We start from the raw sequence: 18,454 nt of genomic DNA on the forward strand, positions 1-18,454 counted from the left end.
CATATGATACCAATGTCCATGCAATTTTTGCTTGTGCAGCTCATACACTTTCTTATTCACTTAAACTTCAAATAAACATCCAATTATGAAGATTAATAAAGAACAATACTGAAAATATTAAATAATGCAATTTTAGTCTTCATTATAATTGGTAAGAGGGTGAGTTTTGCTCAATCACTGGTTTTTAGTTTTTGCTGTTTTTACATTAAACGTGGTTCAACTCAGACTATAATAAAATTAAGAGATTTTTATCTTGTATATCAAAAGTGGTCTACTGACATCAGATCACTTGCAAATTGCCACTTAGAGCTCATTTCATTGAAGACATCAGCATTAAAAAAAAAAAACAAAAAAAAAAAACAGGATTGATATAATTTAATTTTTTCAGAAGCCATTAACAGTCATACTAGCGAAACAAGTTGCACAGCATCATCAGCAGAGATCTGACTTCATCCTTTAAGTGTTTGTGGTAGAAACAGATTATGAGTCAGGATAGCCGAGCAAGTCTAAAACTGCCATTTCTTTTAAACTATTATTCAAAATGGAGATGACTAAAACATCAATAATGCATAAAAAAATACAAATGGCATCTTTACAGTATTTACAGTACAGTAGCCCTGCTGGAAGAAAAGCACACAGCTAAAACCATCCTAAGTTGGTTGGCCTTCTGGATGGTTAGAGGGGTTTTGGCCACTTTTTTTAGCTGGTCAAGCAATGATCAAAAAAACTTTTCATTAAATAAGTGCAGGGCATTATTTAAGGTTTTCAGTGTTATATGTACCTCTTTATGGTGGATTTAAAAGTCCTCTTTATTGGCAAAATATAAGGCATTTACTATTAACCCTTCAAAATACACATTTTAACAATTTAAAAGAAAAGTAAAAAGTATAGCGGCCTCAGGTGCATCTTAGATCTCAGGCATCAAAATGCAAACTTTGAAACAAATCCTCACAAGTGCGCCCAGGTGATTGGTTTTTCTCAGTGAATCTGAAAGATGCATATTTTCATTACCATTCGGACTGTCTCGAGTGAAAGTAAAATTTTAAATTGAAGCCTTGCCAACAGAATGAAAGCCTATTAACAAAGACTGCATCATTTTATAGTTAAATGGCCCCGAGAATACAAATAGGTGCAATATATTGTACCCAGTTTCACAAAAACCACACTGTAAAAAAAATGCTCTGCATCAAAAAGGGCAAAGTCCAGTAGTTCTCTTATGCCTAGTTCACACTACACAACTTTAAATGTCGGCAGATTGCTGTGCTATTTAGACTACATGACTTGCTCTGGAGTGTTGAAGTCATTGTGGTGTTCTCACCATATTTGACACTACATAAATGATCTGCAACAGGGGGTTACACACACTACACAAGCTGACAACAACTCTGTCACCCAACGACTCTATTCGGTCCCGAAACCACATTTTGTCACGAAAACATGCACAAGAAGTGGAATGGGAAATGCCACATTCCAATGGCGCATTGTCTATTTGAAAATAGACGGCAGGACAAAATTGGCAAAAAAAAAAAAACATGTAGTTTGCGCAATGATCTGTTTAGGACCCAGAAAAAAAAAGAAAAAAAAAGTAATAATATGGGTGAAAGGATGGATAAGCACACATGGGCAGCAGGGATTGTCTGTCAGAGAGAGTTGGAGGTGAGTAAAACATAATGAAAAAGCAGCTGCCTGTTGTGGTTTGGCAACGATGGTTACAAATACAAAAGGCTTTTGTAATGTCATAAGGCGATCATTGGCTGTTGCTTGCAAATCGGGCTTAAAATCCTGTAGTGTGAACTAGCCATTAGAGTTTCAACAGCAGCAACAGACTGAGGAACCGCAGCACTCCTACAGCCTTGTCCCATCTACACTCAAACTGCACCCACTAGTCATCTTTGTCGATGGCCCTAAACGACCATGAGTGGAAATGACCCTGACAACAGAGCAAGGGCTGCCGTCCTCTACACTGTTTTTGCCATTCCTGTACACAAGGCCACACACTCTCTCTTTTTTGCTTTTAAGTTTTTTCCCACTCCGTCTCTGAATAAATAGATCCAGCCCCGGTGTTCTTCACTCCATCGGTCACATCCAAAAAATAAATACATGGAGTCTTTAGATACATTTTTAGACACGCTAAATACTGAAAGTCTTTTAAAACTGTTAAACCATTGCATCAGTTTTAACCTACATTTTTGGTTTCATTCCTGGTTCTTTGACAAAAAGAAAGTAATTGAAAAGCTTTACACTGAAGTACACTCTTGCTGCCAAGCTCATGTAGAAAAGCGTTTTAAAAATAATTACAATAAAAAAAAATTAAAAAACAGAGGAATGTTTTACTAAACAGATTTATTTGGTGAAAAGTCAGTCCTCAAGTATGGTACGCAAAATCAATCTCAGAGGACTCTTTCCGTTAAATCATCAGCAGTGGTAACTGCAATGGCCACAGGTGGTTGGGCAACACTTCAGTCTGGCAGGACATTGGCCATCATTGATCCGGTGGTGGGCACAAGAAAGGTCCATTACAATTACCAGGCGCCACTGCATGGATACAAATTCAGCTTTAGTCAGTGCATTTAGAGTCATTCAATTTCAGAAACACAGCACAAAACTCAAAGCATGAACAAGTTTTACTTGGAGCAAGTTGTATTCCAAGTATTATGAATCTTTATTTTGTAAAGCACAATCTTGAAATGGTGATATGGGCTAAATTCAGGTACTTTGATAAATGTTTGTCTTAATTATTTTATCATTCTCAATGCCAGTCCAACGTAGAAACAAGCGCAGATTCGAGCACAGAAATTTAACATTAGTACGCTGCCAATCAGATCGTATAAATGATCGTAGGTTGATTAATGTGGCGACTGAAAACAATCGTCATTTGAATATCACTGCCCTAAAATCTCATGGTTTTAAAGCCTCATCTCTAGAGTCTACGCCACAGAGAAATGTAACCTGGCCAAAAAGAGGAAGTTATGTTGAAAGAGAAATTGGTCTTACTGCAAAAAAATATGTTAACCTCATTTGCAAACATTTAACTTAATTTATATGTATTGTAATTAAGTGCAGGAAAATAAAACTAAACCTATATCAACAAACACTATAGCCTACGCAATTTACCCCTCACTCCACGACAAATCCTTTAAATTCAGCAGTATTCAAAACAAAGAAAAATAAGTAGCTAAAAATTATATATTGAACTAGGCTATAAAAAAAAAATTAGGCTATGGCGGCATTCATAAAAAAAAAAATATATAATAATTATAATAATAATAATAATAATAATAAATAAATACCACATTGTAGTCCACATTGACGAATGCTGCAGCATTTCTCATTGTTCGGACAGTCACGGTCATAGGAACATGACTTGGTACACACTCCTGGTTCGAGGACTTCGCTTGGACACACTCCTGGCTTTGGTTTATCTGTGTTTGCAAAACATTATCAATGAATGCCTCACTGCATTTAAAAGAAAGAGCTGACCCACACACTAACACATACCTATGTATGGAGCCCTACACTGACGTCCACATCTATTGCTGCAGCATTTCTCAGTGTTCGGACAGTCACTGTCATCGACACACGAATCCTTACACACTCCTACAAAGGTTTTGACTGGACACACTCCTGGCTTTGCTATTCGAAAGAAAAAAAAGGGGGAAACCAGATCACTGATTGCTGAATGTCTCATTCAATGCATGTTCTACTGATGCCTGGGTCAGTTTTCCCCCATTACCTTTATATGGAGCTGTACACCGATGTCCACATCCAGTGCTGCAGCATTTCTCATCTTTCGGACAATCACGGTCATTTGAACACGCCTCAATACATGGTCTTTCTACTACAGGGTTTTTGTTTGGACACACTCCGGGCTTTGGTTTCACTGTCAAATCAATGAATGCTGAATTACACACTGCACATACATATGCCTTCAGCTCTATACGTTAACATTGAAGGGTTCCATTGAGCGTCAACCTAATTCCTCAAAATGAGCCTTATAAATATCTATGAGCAGGCGACAGAGACAAGTCCGAATGGACTTGCACTTTGTAGACGGTCCCTTCGGGCTTGTATCTCAGCTTCCTGCTCATAGATCAACTGATTATAAAGCTGGTATAAAGGAAATTAGTTTGCAGCTCGTTTTCTATGTTACTATGATTGGAACGAGGGGACATTTGAGTTAACGTTTAGCTCATAAGTTATTGATCTGGGAAGTTCGAATCAGTGAATATTGCTAATTTTAATGAACAATGCAACCGCTTCACTATTAACATACGGAGCCAACTGAAACATTGCCAGCGGGACATTAAACAGGAAGTCAGGAAGTGTTTTTTTGTTAAACCACCATGTCCCTTTAGGAGCTCTGTATAAAGCTGACACACACACTGACACACGCGCGCTCGCACACACCACACACCACACACCGACACACGCGCGCTCCCACACACCACACACACCACACCACACACACCACACCACACACACCACACCACACACACACACACCACACACACACACACACACCACACACACACACACACACACACACCACACACACACACACCACACACACACACACCACACACGCGCGCTCCCACACACCACACACACACCACACACACACCACACACACACCACACACACACCACACACACACCACACACACACCACACACACACCACACACACACCACACACACACCACACACACACCACACACACACCACACACACACCACACACACACCACACACACACCACACACACACCACACACACACCACACACACACACCACACACGCGCGCTCCCACACACCACACACACACCACACACACACCACACACACACCACACACACACCACACACACACCACACACACACCACACACACACCACACACACACCACACACACACCACACACACACCACACACACACCACACACACACCACACACACACCACACACACACCACACACACACCACACACACACCACACACACACCACACACACACCACACACACACCACACACACACCACACACACACCACACACACACCACACACACACCACACACACCACACACACACCACACACACACCACACACCACACACACACCACACACACACCACACACACACCACACACACACCACACACCACACCACACACCACACCACACACCACACCACACACCACACACCACACACCACACACCACACCACACACCACACCACACACCACACCACACACCACACACCACACCACACACCACACACCACACCACACACCACACCACACACCACACCACACACCACACCACACCACACCACACCACACACCACACCACACCACACCACACACACCACACACACAATTTCTCAGTGTTCGGACAGTCACTGTCATGGGAACACGACTCGACACACGCTCCAATGGTATCCTTTGGACATACTCCTGGCTTTGGTTTCTCTGTCATGTGTTTGTATAACATATTAGTAAATGATGAATGACTGCCTGTATTAAATTAAAATGAATTGATCCACACACACACTAATAAAATAAAAGTAGGCTACCTGTATATGGAGCCCTACACTGACGTCCACATCCATTGCTGCAGCATTTCTCAGTGTTCGGACAGTCACTGTCATCGACACATGAATCCTTACACACTCCTCCAAGGGTTTTGACTGGACACACTCCTGGCTTTGCTATTCGAAAGAAAAAAAAGGGGGAAACCAGATCACTGATTGCTGAATGTCTCATTCAATGCATGTTCTACTGATGCCTGGGTCAGTTTTCCCCCATTACCTTTATATGGAGCTGTACACCGATGTCCACATCCAGTGCTGCAGCATTTCTCATCTTTCGGACAATCACGGTCATTTGAACACGCCTCAATACATGGTCTTTCAACTCCAGGGTTTGTGTTTGGACACACTCCAGGCTTTGGTTTCCCTGTCATGCATTTAAATAACAGCATATCAGTGAATGTTGAATGACTATGCATTGATTTAAAAAAAAGCTGATCCACACTATAATAAAATATAATTACCTTTATATGGAGCTGTACAGTCATGTCCACATCCATTACTGCAGCATTTCTCATCCCCTGGACAGTCACCGTCATGGAAACAAAATTCAGCACAATGTCCTAGCATTCCGTCTTCCGTGCTTGGACACACTCCTGGCTTTACTGCATTTCAAACACATGACAGAAACCATAATTACTGAACGCTGAATGTCTCCTCCACCATTAAATAATTATTTACCATGAAAAGATTCAGTCTGTCTCCTTCAAAGTTTCACATTTAATTTAATGTGTCACTTGCAGTTTCTTGTGAAACTCAACAGCAACATTTTTTCCGGTGTTTCTTTTGGAGGACCTCTGACATCCACTATTTAATGAAACTTGTTGAATGCAGGGAGAACACACAATCAAATCAGTTCCACAATCAAATCGTTGCATTTGTGTCCTTTAGAGCAGTCTTTATCAGAAACAGAAACGCAATTCAGTTTCACCAGGCACCAACCGGCCCCTATAAGATGATTCAAGAGGATCATCGAGGAGACCGGGAGCCACTTGTAAGTCGGGGGTTTCGCAATGCGTGTATCAAACTGAAGTATAACAGCCACACATTTATCTGCATCAAGTCAAATTAGTTTAGAAATATACCATTTATCCCCAAATCGTTACAAAGTGCACAGAACCTACCACAACTGCACTGTAATGCTAATATAAAACATGGACGGCGATTCATATTTTGTGGCATAATTATGTTGAACGGAGTTACATTAAGCATTTTAATACACAAAGAAAATAGTAACACATTTGTAGAAAAACAGACAGAACCCATTAAACATGCAATCAGACTTTAACAAAAGTGGCTTGTAAGGTAATACTTCAATAAATTATTAAAAGTTATAGGCTAATTATCCCCCATGCTTAATAGTACATCATTGTTAAAGGGATAAAGGGACAAGTACAAAGTACAAAACTGCAACCAGCGATTTCAGGGACATGCCCCTGAAGAAACAGCAACAGCAGTGCAGAGCCAGAAGAACAAAAACAGCAGAAATCTAATGTCTACGGGGAAACAACTGTTCAGAAGTGGAGGTGAAAAAAATGCCACTGTTTGCAGCTTGTGCCATTCACCAAACTGCAGAGGAGAGCCTTCAGTGTGAGACTGAGGACTCAATAATTACTTTGCATGTTAACCATATTAACATGCTAAGCTTATTTAATACTAATGTAGCTTGAGGTCAATGATAGCTGAAGAGCCACATTAGAAGAATGGCATTTGGATAGCATGCTAAGCTAACTAACATAAGACAACAAATACAGGCAAGGTCAACTATGGAGACAAATATCTCATGAACTTTAGTTCATATTGAAAATCCATTCAGTCATTTCTGTGCAGCTCGGTCCAAAGATCAAAGCCAATTTTGGACAAAATTAGGCTATATTTGTAGGAGGAGTAATGAAAACGTATTAATTTACTTCAATATGGCGGACAGTCAAGTTTAGGAAAAATTACAAATGATTCGTTGACCGAATCAGCATAAGCCAGGGAACAAAACAACTAGGCTAGTTATAAGTTTGATTTTTTTTTTTGCAAAAAAAAGTACATCTCTGAAACACTAGGTGGCACTGTGTTCAAGCTTTTCATGTACTTTCAGGACATGCTGTCAATGATTCCTACCAAATTTTGTGAAGATGTTAAATTGTAAAAAAAAAAATAATAATAGTAAATGGTAGACGTGGTTCATCCAATCTTGTGAAACGCTGTATCCACAGATTCGGCATGACAAGGAATCCATAGACATGATTTTCTGACAAACTGTTCAAAAGTTATTGGCAATAATAGCCATTTTCCAGATCTCATGACCTGTAGGTGGTGCTGTTCCCAAATTTGGCATGGACAATCACATGGTTCCGATAAAGCACAGGTGTCAAACTCAGTTCCTGGAGGGCCACAGCCACACACACTCACACATAATAATAATAATAATAATAATAATAATAATAAGTAAACTAACAATTACAATAGGGGCCATCAATATCAATTTAAATTAAAGTGAGCATAGGCTACATATCTGGTAACAACAATGTAACCAAACTAATGGATCTGTTCACAAAAATAAATAAAATAATAACTAAATAAATTATTAATAAATAAATTATTATAAATTAAAAATAAATAAATAATTTTCTTCGCGCTGTAATGAAGTTAAAAGATCTCACCCGTGAATCCATCATCCGGGTTTCTTACGCTCCAGCAAACAGAGGAACACAATAAAACAGCGACCAACGAGCAGTAAAGTCGAGCGGTCATCCTGAGACCTGCGATCATGGACTCTGTCTCTGCTGGAAATGCACTGAATTAGGGTTTTAAGGCACTTTTAAATATACAACTTTGGAATTTTAGGTGCGTCTCCAACCTGCCTGTAGCTTTAGTGGTGTAATCTTAAAAACCCTGATTAACTCGTTCAGGACCCTGATTAACTCGTTCAGGTGTGTCCGAGTGCTACTTAAGAGCATGCAATAACAATTACCGTAATTAGGAGACAGGGGCGGATCTAGAAAAATATTTATGGGGTGGCGAGAGGGGGGCAGGCATTTTTGAGGGGTGGCAACATATGGCAGACGTATTCTGAATTTAATCACAGTTTTCACAGTTATCACAGTTTGATGAGAAATTGTACACACTTCAAAAGGGCACAGGCTGACATTTACAAACTCGTACAGACAAACTGTATGCAACTGTATCTCATGCAATCAATGTCTTGCATTTGAGGTTTTATGTGAAACAGTTCATATTAGGAATAAGTGACCATACAATGTGATCCCCCTTAATAGGAGATAGAAGTATGATAGAAGTTAGGGGCATTATCACAGGGAAGACATTAAGCTAAGACACAGTTGATGAGTGGCAGATGTGTGAGAGGGAAAGCAAACAGTTTTTGACAGTGTCAGAGAGGCAGCGTTGCAGGCAGCATTTGTACAAGAAGAAACTACTGGTATACAAAGAAAAACTTACCCATGAAGATCTATGGACTGAGCTGTACTAAAGTGAGCATAAATACTAAAATACACTGTGGAAATAAATGGGTCACGGCACTCAAACAAGGTCCTGGACACCGCTTTTATTGTTTACACATAACACACATTCTTCACATTTGTCCCTCAGTGATTTGATTTTTTTTTTTTTTTTTTTTTTGACTAATGAGGTTTTTACTGAAAAAGTGATGAGAAATACGGTGCAGTATATACAATATTCACAGCAGTTAAGGCGACATGAAGGGACATTATTATATTATTATTATATATAATCCTGCATATAAAATAATCACACCCATATTGTGTAACATCGTGAAAGGCAATCATTTAGGCTATTTTTACACATCTGAAATTGACAAAGGTTCTAAAAAGGTCCAAAATCGGTCCGGTCAGACCTGAACGTCTATAAAACCGTTTAATCACGTGTACATCAAAACATTATTTGTGGACTAAAGCAAAAAATTGTGCTATAATTAAGCACAACATTTTATTGTGAATATTACATTTGAAATGTCTTGCAGTTGTTAGTGGTAATGGCATTTTCTCTAACAGTTTCACATTAAGGTTAAGCAGACATTAATCAAACCAGAATATAACAAAAGTACAGGAACAGTCAACACATTCTATTTTTAGAGTCTTTCTATAATATTCCATCATTGATGAATAGAAGTCAGAGCTGTGGCAGTAAGTTTCAGTTACTAACAGTCTTGCATTACTGTAAAAAAGCCATAAATAAAAGTTTTTAGAGTCTATGAAGTTTATGGCTTTATGGTTTTTGTTTTGTTTATGGCTCATTTTTTAAATCCACCACCCCCAGCTGTTCCTGGAGCATTCTTCAGGTGTTCCTCCACTGCTGCATTAATGTCTGAGTCTGTAGCATTTGGGCTCCACCTCATCACAGCATCTGAGGAAAGAGAATATGGTTTAAAAAAAAGAAAGGCTAATTTCTAGGTAAATTATGTACTTTTTTTGTGTTAAAATAAAATAACCATGTTATTTTACTGCATAATAATCTTATGCCAATAAAAGATGTTCTGCATTAAATGTGTTCGAATAGTGAAAAAAAACAAACAAAAAAAACAGCATTTGCCCTCTTCAATACTGAGCCCTTAAGAAAGACCCTTCACTAGTTGTGTAACTGTAAAAGTGAAAAGGACATTTCTGATAAAGACAGGTGGTCTTTTAAAGAATGTCCCCTGAATAGATAAAAGTTAACAATAAAAATTCCATTAATATTAGACAAGGAACAAGAGATTTTTTTTAATGTCATAAGGCCAAAATTACCTCAAACAAAGCGTCCGTGTAGCGTTGAATGACTTTTTGAATTTGGCCACCACTCCTCATATTGAAAATCGCCATCTAAAGCATTTGACATGATTCTGTGAAAGAAATTACACAGAATTACTTCACCTCAAAAAAAAAAAACAAAAAAAAACAAACAAGTAAAAGTCAATTTAGGGGAGACTGAATTGACAATGAGCGAAAACAATGGTATCAATAATCATTCAATACTTGGTTAAATAGCCTACTTGTACTTCTAACAAAGGTTAACAACAAACTCCAAATAAGCCAGTGTTTTAAACACACCATATATAGTTAGTTAAATTTTATTTCTGTGTCATGCCAAAGACACCACAAACTTATTTAGCAAACATCTTCCGGTCGCATATACAAGTCATTCGGAGAAATACATGAATACAAATATATACATACACATACACACACACAGCATATACAAACAAATCCTCATCTACAGATCATCTCGATAAAGAGCTTTCTCAAGATAATTGGCTAATTTATATGTTTCACGTGAACAGCCAGCTCAGTCTTTGAGCATATCTTACAAAACAAAAAACAAAAAAAATCACGCCGTTCACAATAATTAGAAATATATAATATTTCTTTCTTTCAGTTGACATGGGGTAAGCGCTCCTTGAGGGTCTGGTGCCAGCTATTTTAAAATGTAAAGATTTGTAAAATGTAAATTCAATTTTGGATAGGACAACCCCATGGCTGGAAAAGACCATTAACACACATACCCTCACTTCTGTGCTCTCTCCCGAATGCAGCCGTCAAGAGGCAAGACAACATTAGGAAGATTCCTGAATTCTACGTCTGACAGATGGCTGTTCGTTATGTGACCCTGAAAGAAAAATTGCAACTTCATGTAATTTCGTCAAGTACAACAAACTAAATCACGTTTTAAACATTTCACTGAAGTGATTACAAAATTGGTAATCTTAGAGTATGGTTAGAGAGCAACTTTGTAACAGAGCAAACCTGAGCCATTGACTGACTTAATATAGAAAGCACATAAACTGCCCTCCAAGTGACAATAATACACTCACAATACATTCCAAATATGATCAAAAACTGAAGATTCGTTCTTTGCATACAGACAGGATTTATATTCATTATGCAAAAAGGCACGGCCATAAAGCATTACTTAAGTATTTAAAGCTGAGGCCATAGGTGAGGAATCAGGTAAAGTTAGTCTCCTTGATAACGTTACTTGCCTATTTTCATTGTGCATTAACCTCACCTGCACAAATAGTTGATTTTATGGTACTGTAAGATATAAACACAGTAAATCACAGAAACGTTTTGGGATATTATGTTAACATTTATGAAAAACACCTCCTGACTGAAATATCATAGACAGTAAAAGAAATGGACACAGCGACCCCATTGGGTTCAACGGAGACAAAGTGAAGCCAATTAGAAACTCTTACTTCCTGGGGGTCGAGCGTACTGCGCAGACTCAAACTGAGATTGACGACGTAGATGTCACGTGAGCAAACCGTCTGTCTTCTTGTAGCTGTGTCAAGAGAAATCTGAATCATTCCCTTCCGAAACTTGCAGAGACAGAGAGTGTAGGAGGTGTCCATGAGCTAGGAGCAAGAGAAACGTTTGCTATGTATTCTGATTAATTATTTTGTCACTTTGCCTCCACGTCTCCCCGATTGCCCGCGAGCTTCTCTTCCTGTCCATACGGTAATTCTCTACTGTGCGACAGAGAGTCGCGTGGTTATGATGCAATCGTTAGCCTATTTTTACAAAAATTGCTTCTACGGGGCCATAACGGAAGCTACAAGGTAATGAAGCCTTTTATACATTTTCGTTTTTCTTTAGAAATAAATAATGGACAAATGGAGTCTTTAAACGCCTCAGGTGTGAAGTTATTCGCTGTCAAAGTGACGCCAAAATGAATGGGAGTCAATGGGATGCTAACAGCAGGTGGGGGTCCGCTAGCCAATGGCGGCGCCCGGGGGTTTTATACCTTTATAATAAGATTTATACCTTCAAAATAATAGAAAACCATGCCCCCCTGTGAAATATCCGAAATGGTCCGAACTAATAAACGGTCCGTAAGCACAAACGAGTAGCGCAGTTTCGTTCCGCTTTCATTTTTTTTTTACCATTCGCTGCTGGCCAAATGTTGCGGTCGCGCCAGCGCGACCTATAACAAAATTTGGTCTCACCGGCAGAAAAAAATTAGCCTGGTTCTACTAGACTCTCGTACATTTAATTTGTACAAAGAGTCTGGGCCCTCTCCATAGACAAGCGTTAAGTTCATTGAAGGCGGGTACTCTGCTGAAGCAGAGAATGTCTAATGTTACATTTATAATACAAAATGTACTTACCCAACAGCAGATTTTTAGTAATTCGTCAACTTTTTGTAATTTGGCAACACAACAATGCACCCTCAAATCCTGCTCGCCTTGTGATTGTAGAAAAACAGGAAAATGGCTGCTTTATCGCGAGATAATATATCATATCGTGGGATTTTGCAATATCGCGAGATTTGCTACAACATCTCGGTGGCAGAGTTTTGACCATAGACAGTAAAAGAAATGGACACAGCGACCCCATTGGAACTCAATTGAGACAAGTGAAGCCCATTTTTAGCGATTTCTTAGCACTTCCTTTCCTGACGCGCAGACTCAAACCGAGCAAAGCGTTACACGGACCACGTGAGCAACCCGTCTGTCTTCTAGTAGCTGTGCCAAGAGAAATCTGAATCATTCCCTTCCGAATCTTGCAGAGACGGAGAATGTGAGTAGGAATTGTCCATGAGCTTGGAGCAGGAGCAACTTTTGCTAGGTATTCTGATTAATTATATTGTCATTTTGCCTCCACGTCCCCCCGATTGCCCGCGAGCTTCTCCTCCCGTCCATACGGTAATCTTTCTACTGTGCGACAGAGAGTCGCTTGGTTATGACGCAATCGTTAGCCTACTTTTACAAAAACTGCTTCTACGGGGCCATAACATAAGCTACAAGGTAATGGAGCATTTTATACATTGTCGTGTTTCTTTAGAAATAAATAATGGACAAATGGAGTCTTCAAACGCCTCAGATGTAAAGTTATTCGCTGTCAAAGTGATGCCAAAATGAATGGGAGTCAATGGGATGCTAACTGCAGGTGAAGTTCTGCTACAAGATGGTGGCACGCGGCCGGCTTCAACTTCCGGTCGACTTCCTTCCCGCCTGGTTTTGACGTGTAGAGCAGTGTACGTCTTTTCAGAACCTCTTAAAACCTACTTGGGGCACTTAAATTAATTATTGCAGTATCAACCAAGGTGTAAGCATAATTGCTTTTGAATATTTCATAAGGATTTCATAGAGGGTCATGATGGACTTTAAATGCACGTGTAAAGGACGTCACCTAGCCTACTGGACGTCCACGTAAAACGACTAAAATGCAGTGGCTTTGCAATCATTTAACCACACTGGGCACTTTGTGATTATAATTTATTTAAACAAGATAAAGTAAATATATTTACTTTGTATACAAATCGTGTATTTCATAAAGATAATTCCTGTTTTTTTCTGTTTGGCTTGACAAGACGTGTAAAGGACGTCAGTGCACGTCTTCACAACCTCTTAAAAACTACTTGGGCAATTAAATTAATTATTGCAGTATTAACCATGCAAGGATTAAGCACAGCTTTTGCATATTTCACAAGGATTTCATAGAGGGTCTTGAATGCACGTGTAAAAGACGTTGCTATGTGACGTCCTCTCACCCGATACACTATATTGAACTACACGTAGCTTTTATTTATGCCGTCCTACCGCGACTATTTTTTGGCCAGGGACACGACGTTGCCGTCGGACCGATGTTTGCTGGGAAGGGACATATATGCTGCAAAAACCCACATATATAAATTGCATAATATTAATGTATTTTTAATCATATATGTCCTATATGTCCTACATACAATTAAAGCCATATAGATTTTCATGAAGTAAAAATCTAGGAAAATAATGCTAATTTAATATGAATGTCCAGCATGGATGTGTATAAAACAGTGCAGTTTACCAATCAGTATAAGGCTGTACTTCACTCATGCTTGTTCTTATCTTGTCTAAGTCGAGCCCGCCTGTAGTCAATCATACTACAATCAGCCTTAGATGAAACACAACATTTAAACTACACACACAAGCACACATTTAATTAAATTATTTATTAGAGTGTATTCTACAAGATACATTTGCATATTTCACATATCAATAGTTTTAATTTTAAATCCTGCATCACCAGATTTCATTTTCATTTGTGACAATTTCTCTAAACTTTATCACAGTAAACTATGGTATACAACAGTTCTATTCTTAACCTACAAACATAAAACTTTCCTAAATGTCGAAGTGATTCTTATGCTTATCACCAGGGCCGGCCCGTGGCATAGGCAGTATAGGCAAATGCTAAGGGCGCCGGCGCCGTATACCCTAAGGGGGGCGCCAGAGCCGCGTAAGGAACTTTCCGCTTTTATTGTACTTCATTAACACTGCAACGAGTGGAGCAATAATGGGATGTACATGGCATTGACTTTCTTTCTTTCTTTTTTTTTTGTGATCAAATTTTTCTAATGGCATTGACTTTCTCTTATAAATTCTTACTTTAACGTGACCAGGGGGGAGTTGAAGGGATCATACACTTCCACCAATCAGACTTCTTTTACCCGCGGCCACCATTCGGTTTTCGTTTTTATTGCGTCAAAAAAAGTTAATATGTCAAAGCGTCCCAAATTATCTGGTGCCCAGGGGAGGAAAAAAAGAAAAGAAGAGGAGGAAAAACGCGACAAAGACAAAGGTAATGTTACAGTAAAGATGATGTTAATGATATTATTTTGATGTTACAGAAAGATGATCAATAATGCCATTAGTCATTAGCATACATGGTGGTTAGCTAACGTTAATCTATAAATAACCAGCGCTATCTGCTAGTTCTAACCAAAATATTAACAGTCAATGGTTCTAACAGATAAGCCTAGCGCTATTATTATGGAAAATAGTAATATGAGTACCTTCCTCGGACAAATGTGTAAATATTAGTAATTTAAGGCTGGACCAAAAACACCAATAGAGCTCTTTTTAAGATCATCTTTTCATTTTTTTTATTCAAATCCTTGTAGTATTTCTGTGTCTACTTAAAGATACAAATAGATAAGATATATAAGATAGATAAGATAATATACTAATATCTTATTTTGCACAGTGCCGTATTTCTATTGTATATAGCCTAAGTTAATGTCACTTGTTTACACTTTTCATTTCGGGAGTATTAAAATAATAAGTAAGCTATCTATATTGTATTTCATATATTGAGTTCATTTTTTTATTTGTTTCTTTAATTATTATTATTATTATTAGTATTTTGAATGTGCAATTGTTTTAGTTAAATAAAAGAATGTCTAAAACAAAGCTATTAAGTTTCTTGTGAGTATATGTACACTAACAGTGCAAGTACTGTACTGCGATGCAAGGGGGCGCCACTTAAAATCTTGCCTAGGGCACCAAATTGGTTAGGGCCGGGCCTGCTTATCACTCTAAAAAATAATTCAGTGGCTTAGTATATATCACAGTAATAATTAACTTTATTAACTTAAAATCTCTGAATATCATTTACTTGATAGTTTGAGTTGAACATACCGAAATAATTGACTAAAACTCCAACAATTAATTTTGTCTGAAATTTACAGTTGTATTTAAGTTTGTAGTTTTTCACTAAAATAATTTAGTATTTGACTGACCAATTATTTATTTAAAATACGCTTAGCTAATATATTTGTGAAATTTCCATCACAATATTTGGGAATGGATAATTAAACTGATCTGTTTTAAGAACCACAAATAGCCTATTACTTAAAATCAGTATTATTAATTTTTAACACACATAAAATTAAATCAATTAAAACAATGCACCCCTCCCCCACCCTCTGACGACACTCGGCGGTTGAGTGAGCGCGCGCTGTTTGAGCTCTCTCCACTCGTCAGTCTCTCTCCAGTCTTCAGAGTTCTCCTCTTCTCTTCTCAGCGTCGCTGAACTGGTGCATTTCCTCTGTGAAATTCAGTAGTGATGGGCAGATCGAGGCTTCGTGAAGCAATGAAACAGTTGAACCAAATGTGCCATTTTGTTTCGAGGCTTCGAATTAATCCGACACCCGTATCAACGGTGACACCTAGTGGTCACTTGCAGGTGTTGATCTGAAACAACCATATCCTAATGATTTTTGGCATAAAAGAAAAATCAATAATTTTGACCCATACAATGTTTTGTTGGCTATTGCCACAAATATACCCGTGCAACATAAGACCAGGGTCCAGGGTCACATATTAGAAAAAAAAAATAATAATAATAATAATTTTTTTAATGGCTCCTCACACTGAAAAAAATTAGTAGTTGGATCAAAGTAAAAAAAATTACTTCAACTTGTTACAAGTAATCGGTTTACTTTATCTCAACTTAAAAAAATTAATTTACTCAAATCACATTTCCATAGTCAACTGAAAGTAAAAATACTCTTTCAACCAAAGAGATTTGTTTAATTAGCATTAAATTATAAATTATTATTTGGATTAACTTAATTTTTAAAACTTTTTATATATTAAATATCAAAATAAATACAAAACAAAATTACAAACATGAAATGACACCGAATTTTTGTCTGAAAAAATAAGCCTTTTACACTCTGGAATCAAACATTTAACTGTTTATTTAGTGCAATCTTCCAACAAACTCACAGAACCAGAATTTCCACTTGTTCTAAAACATTTGATGAAGAATTCATTTGATTTACAAAAGTCAATACCGAAACCGTTTTAGTACATGACTTAATAAATAAAAATATACATTCAATAATAAAACCGTCAACAATGTCATTTTGTACAACAAAAAAAAAAAACATCCATCAATAAATGTATACATCAATTCCATTTGCTACAGTAAAATTGTCACTCGACATTTCAGATTATCTTGCATTAAATTTAGAAATGTAACAGAAAACATTGAAAAGCCCTTAATATGGCATTGATAAATCATCCAATGTAACATCAATTCATTGAAAAAAAAAACATTGAAACAAATCAACATTGAAAGCTCCTTAAAAGACATGACATGCAGGAACATTTAAAGGGTTAGTTCACCAAATTAAAATATTTTTAATGAGATCTGAGAGCTGTCACTCCTTCATAGGTTGCTAGGTAATTTCATTCTGCCGGCCAAGACAAGTTAGTAAAGACATTGTTAAAATAATCCAAGTGACTACAGTGGCTCAACCTTAAGTTTATCAAGCGACGAGAATACTTTTTGTGTACAAAAAACAAACAAAAATTTCGACTTTATTCAACTATTAATTTTCTTCAGTTTGGGTCTGAGTGAGCTCACGAGAGCACCACGACACATGCGCGAGAACTGAGAAAATGACGCTCACGATCATTTGATGGGAAAAGGTTGAAAGGTAAGCCATTCATTTAGCGGCATTGGCAAGGAACTTATACGTTTTCTCGTTGGTTTTTTGCAATTCGGACATCCAGTAAATGCACACTTTAGAACCATTTTAAACACTACATCTAGACCCATCTGCGGCATCTTCTCAGTTCTTGCGCATGCGTTGTGTTGCTTTTGTGAACACAACAAGAAGATGAACGAAAGTCTTACGGGGATGGAACAACTTGAGGGTGAGTAAATACTGACAGAATTTTCATTTTTGGATGAATTAACCATTTAAAATCCATTTGCATCTTCGCTAGGTCCATGACAATTTTTTGAAAGGCCTCAAAGGTATATTTAAGTACTTCAGGATACCTCAAGTTCTCAGTACATGATTCCAAACATCATGGCACAAGCAGATGCAACTGAGGACAACTCAGTACCATCAATGACAATGCTGATGTCCAGGGGAGTGCTTAGACCATCACTTTCACAGAGCACAAAAACTGTCCAAGTTCTCTCTGTGCTTCATCTTTCTGGCCAATCTGAAAGACACACAAGCAAAAAAAAAAAAAAAAAAACTCTTCTTACTCAGAGAGCCAATTCATAAATTCAACTGCTCTTACCAAAAAGAGACCAATTACTTACCGTTATCTTCTGACTGGACTACAATGACTCCAAACTG

The 18,454-nt window shown here is 37.9% G+C and overlaps 1 protein-coding gene across 1 annotated transcript; it reads right to left on the bottom strand.

Annotated features, from left to right (window-relative positions):
• Positions 1 to 2,268: 2,268 nt before the first annotated feature.
• On the bottom strand, positions 2,269 to 8,434 carry LOC311085658 (uncharacterized protein). The gene is made up of 8 exons (XM_084118224.1): positions 8,236 to 8,434; positions 6,046 to 6,186; positions 5,802 to 5,948; positions 5,567 to 5,701; positions 3,734 to 3,880; positions 3,499 to 3,633; positions 3,291 to 3,422; positions 2,269 to 2,535 (listed from the first exon to the last, which is right to left on the bottom strand). Exons 1-8 carry the CDS (start codon positions 8,342 to 8,344, stop codon positions 2,483 to 2,485), a joined length of 999 nt encoding a protein of 332 aa, XP_083974350.1. The 5' UTR covers positions 8,345 to 8,434; the 3' UTR covers positions 2,269 to 2,482.
• Between the last annotated feature and the right edge of the window lie 10,020 nt (positions 8,435 to 18,454).

This window comes from Abramis brama (assembly GCF_963993115.1).
Source record: "Abramis brama genome assembly, chromosome: 6".
NCBI lineage: Eukaryota > Metazoa > Chordata > Actinopteri > Cypriniformes > Leuciscidae > Abramis > Abramis brama.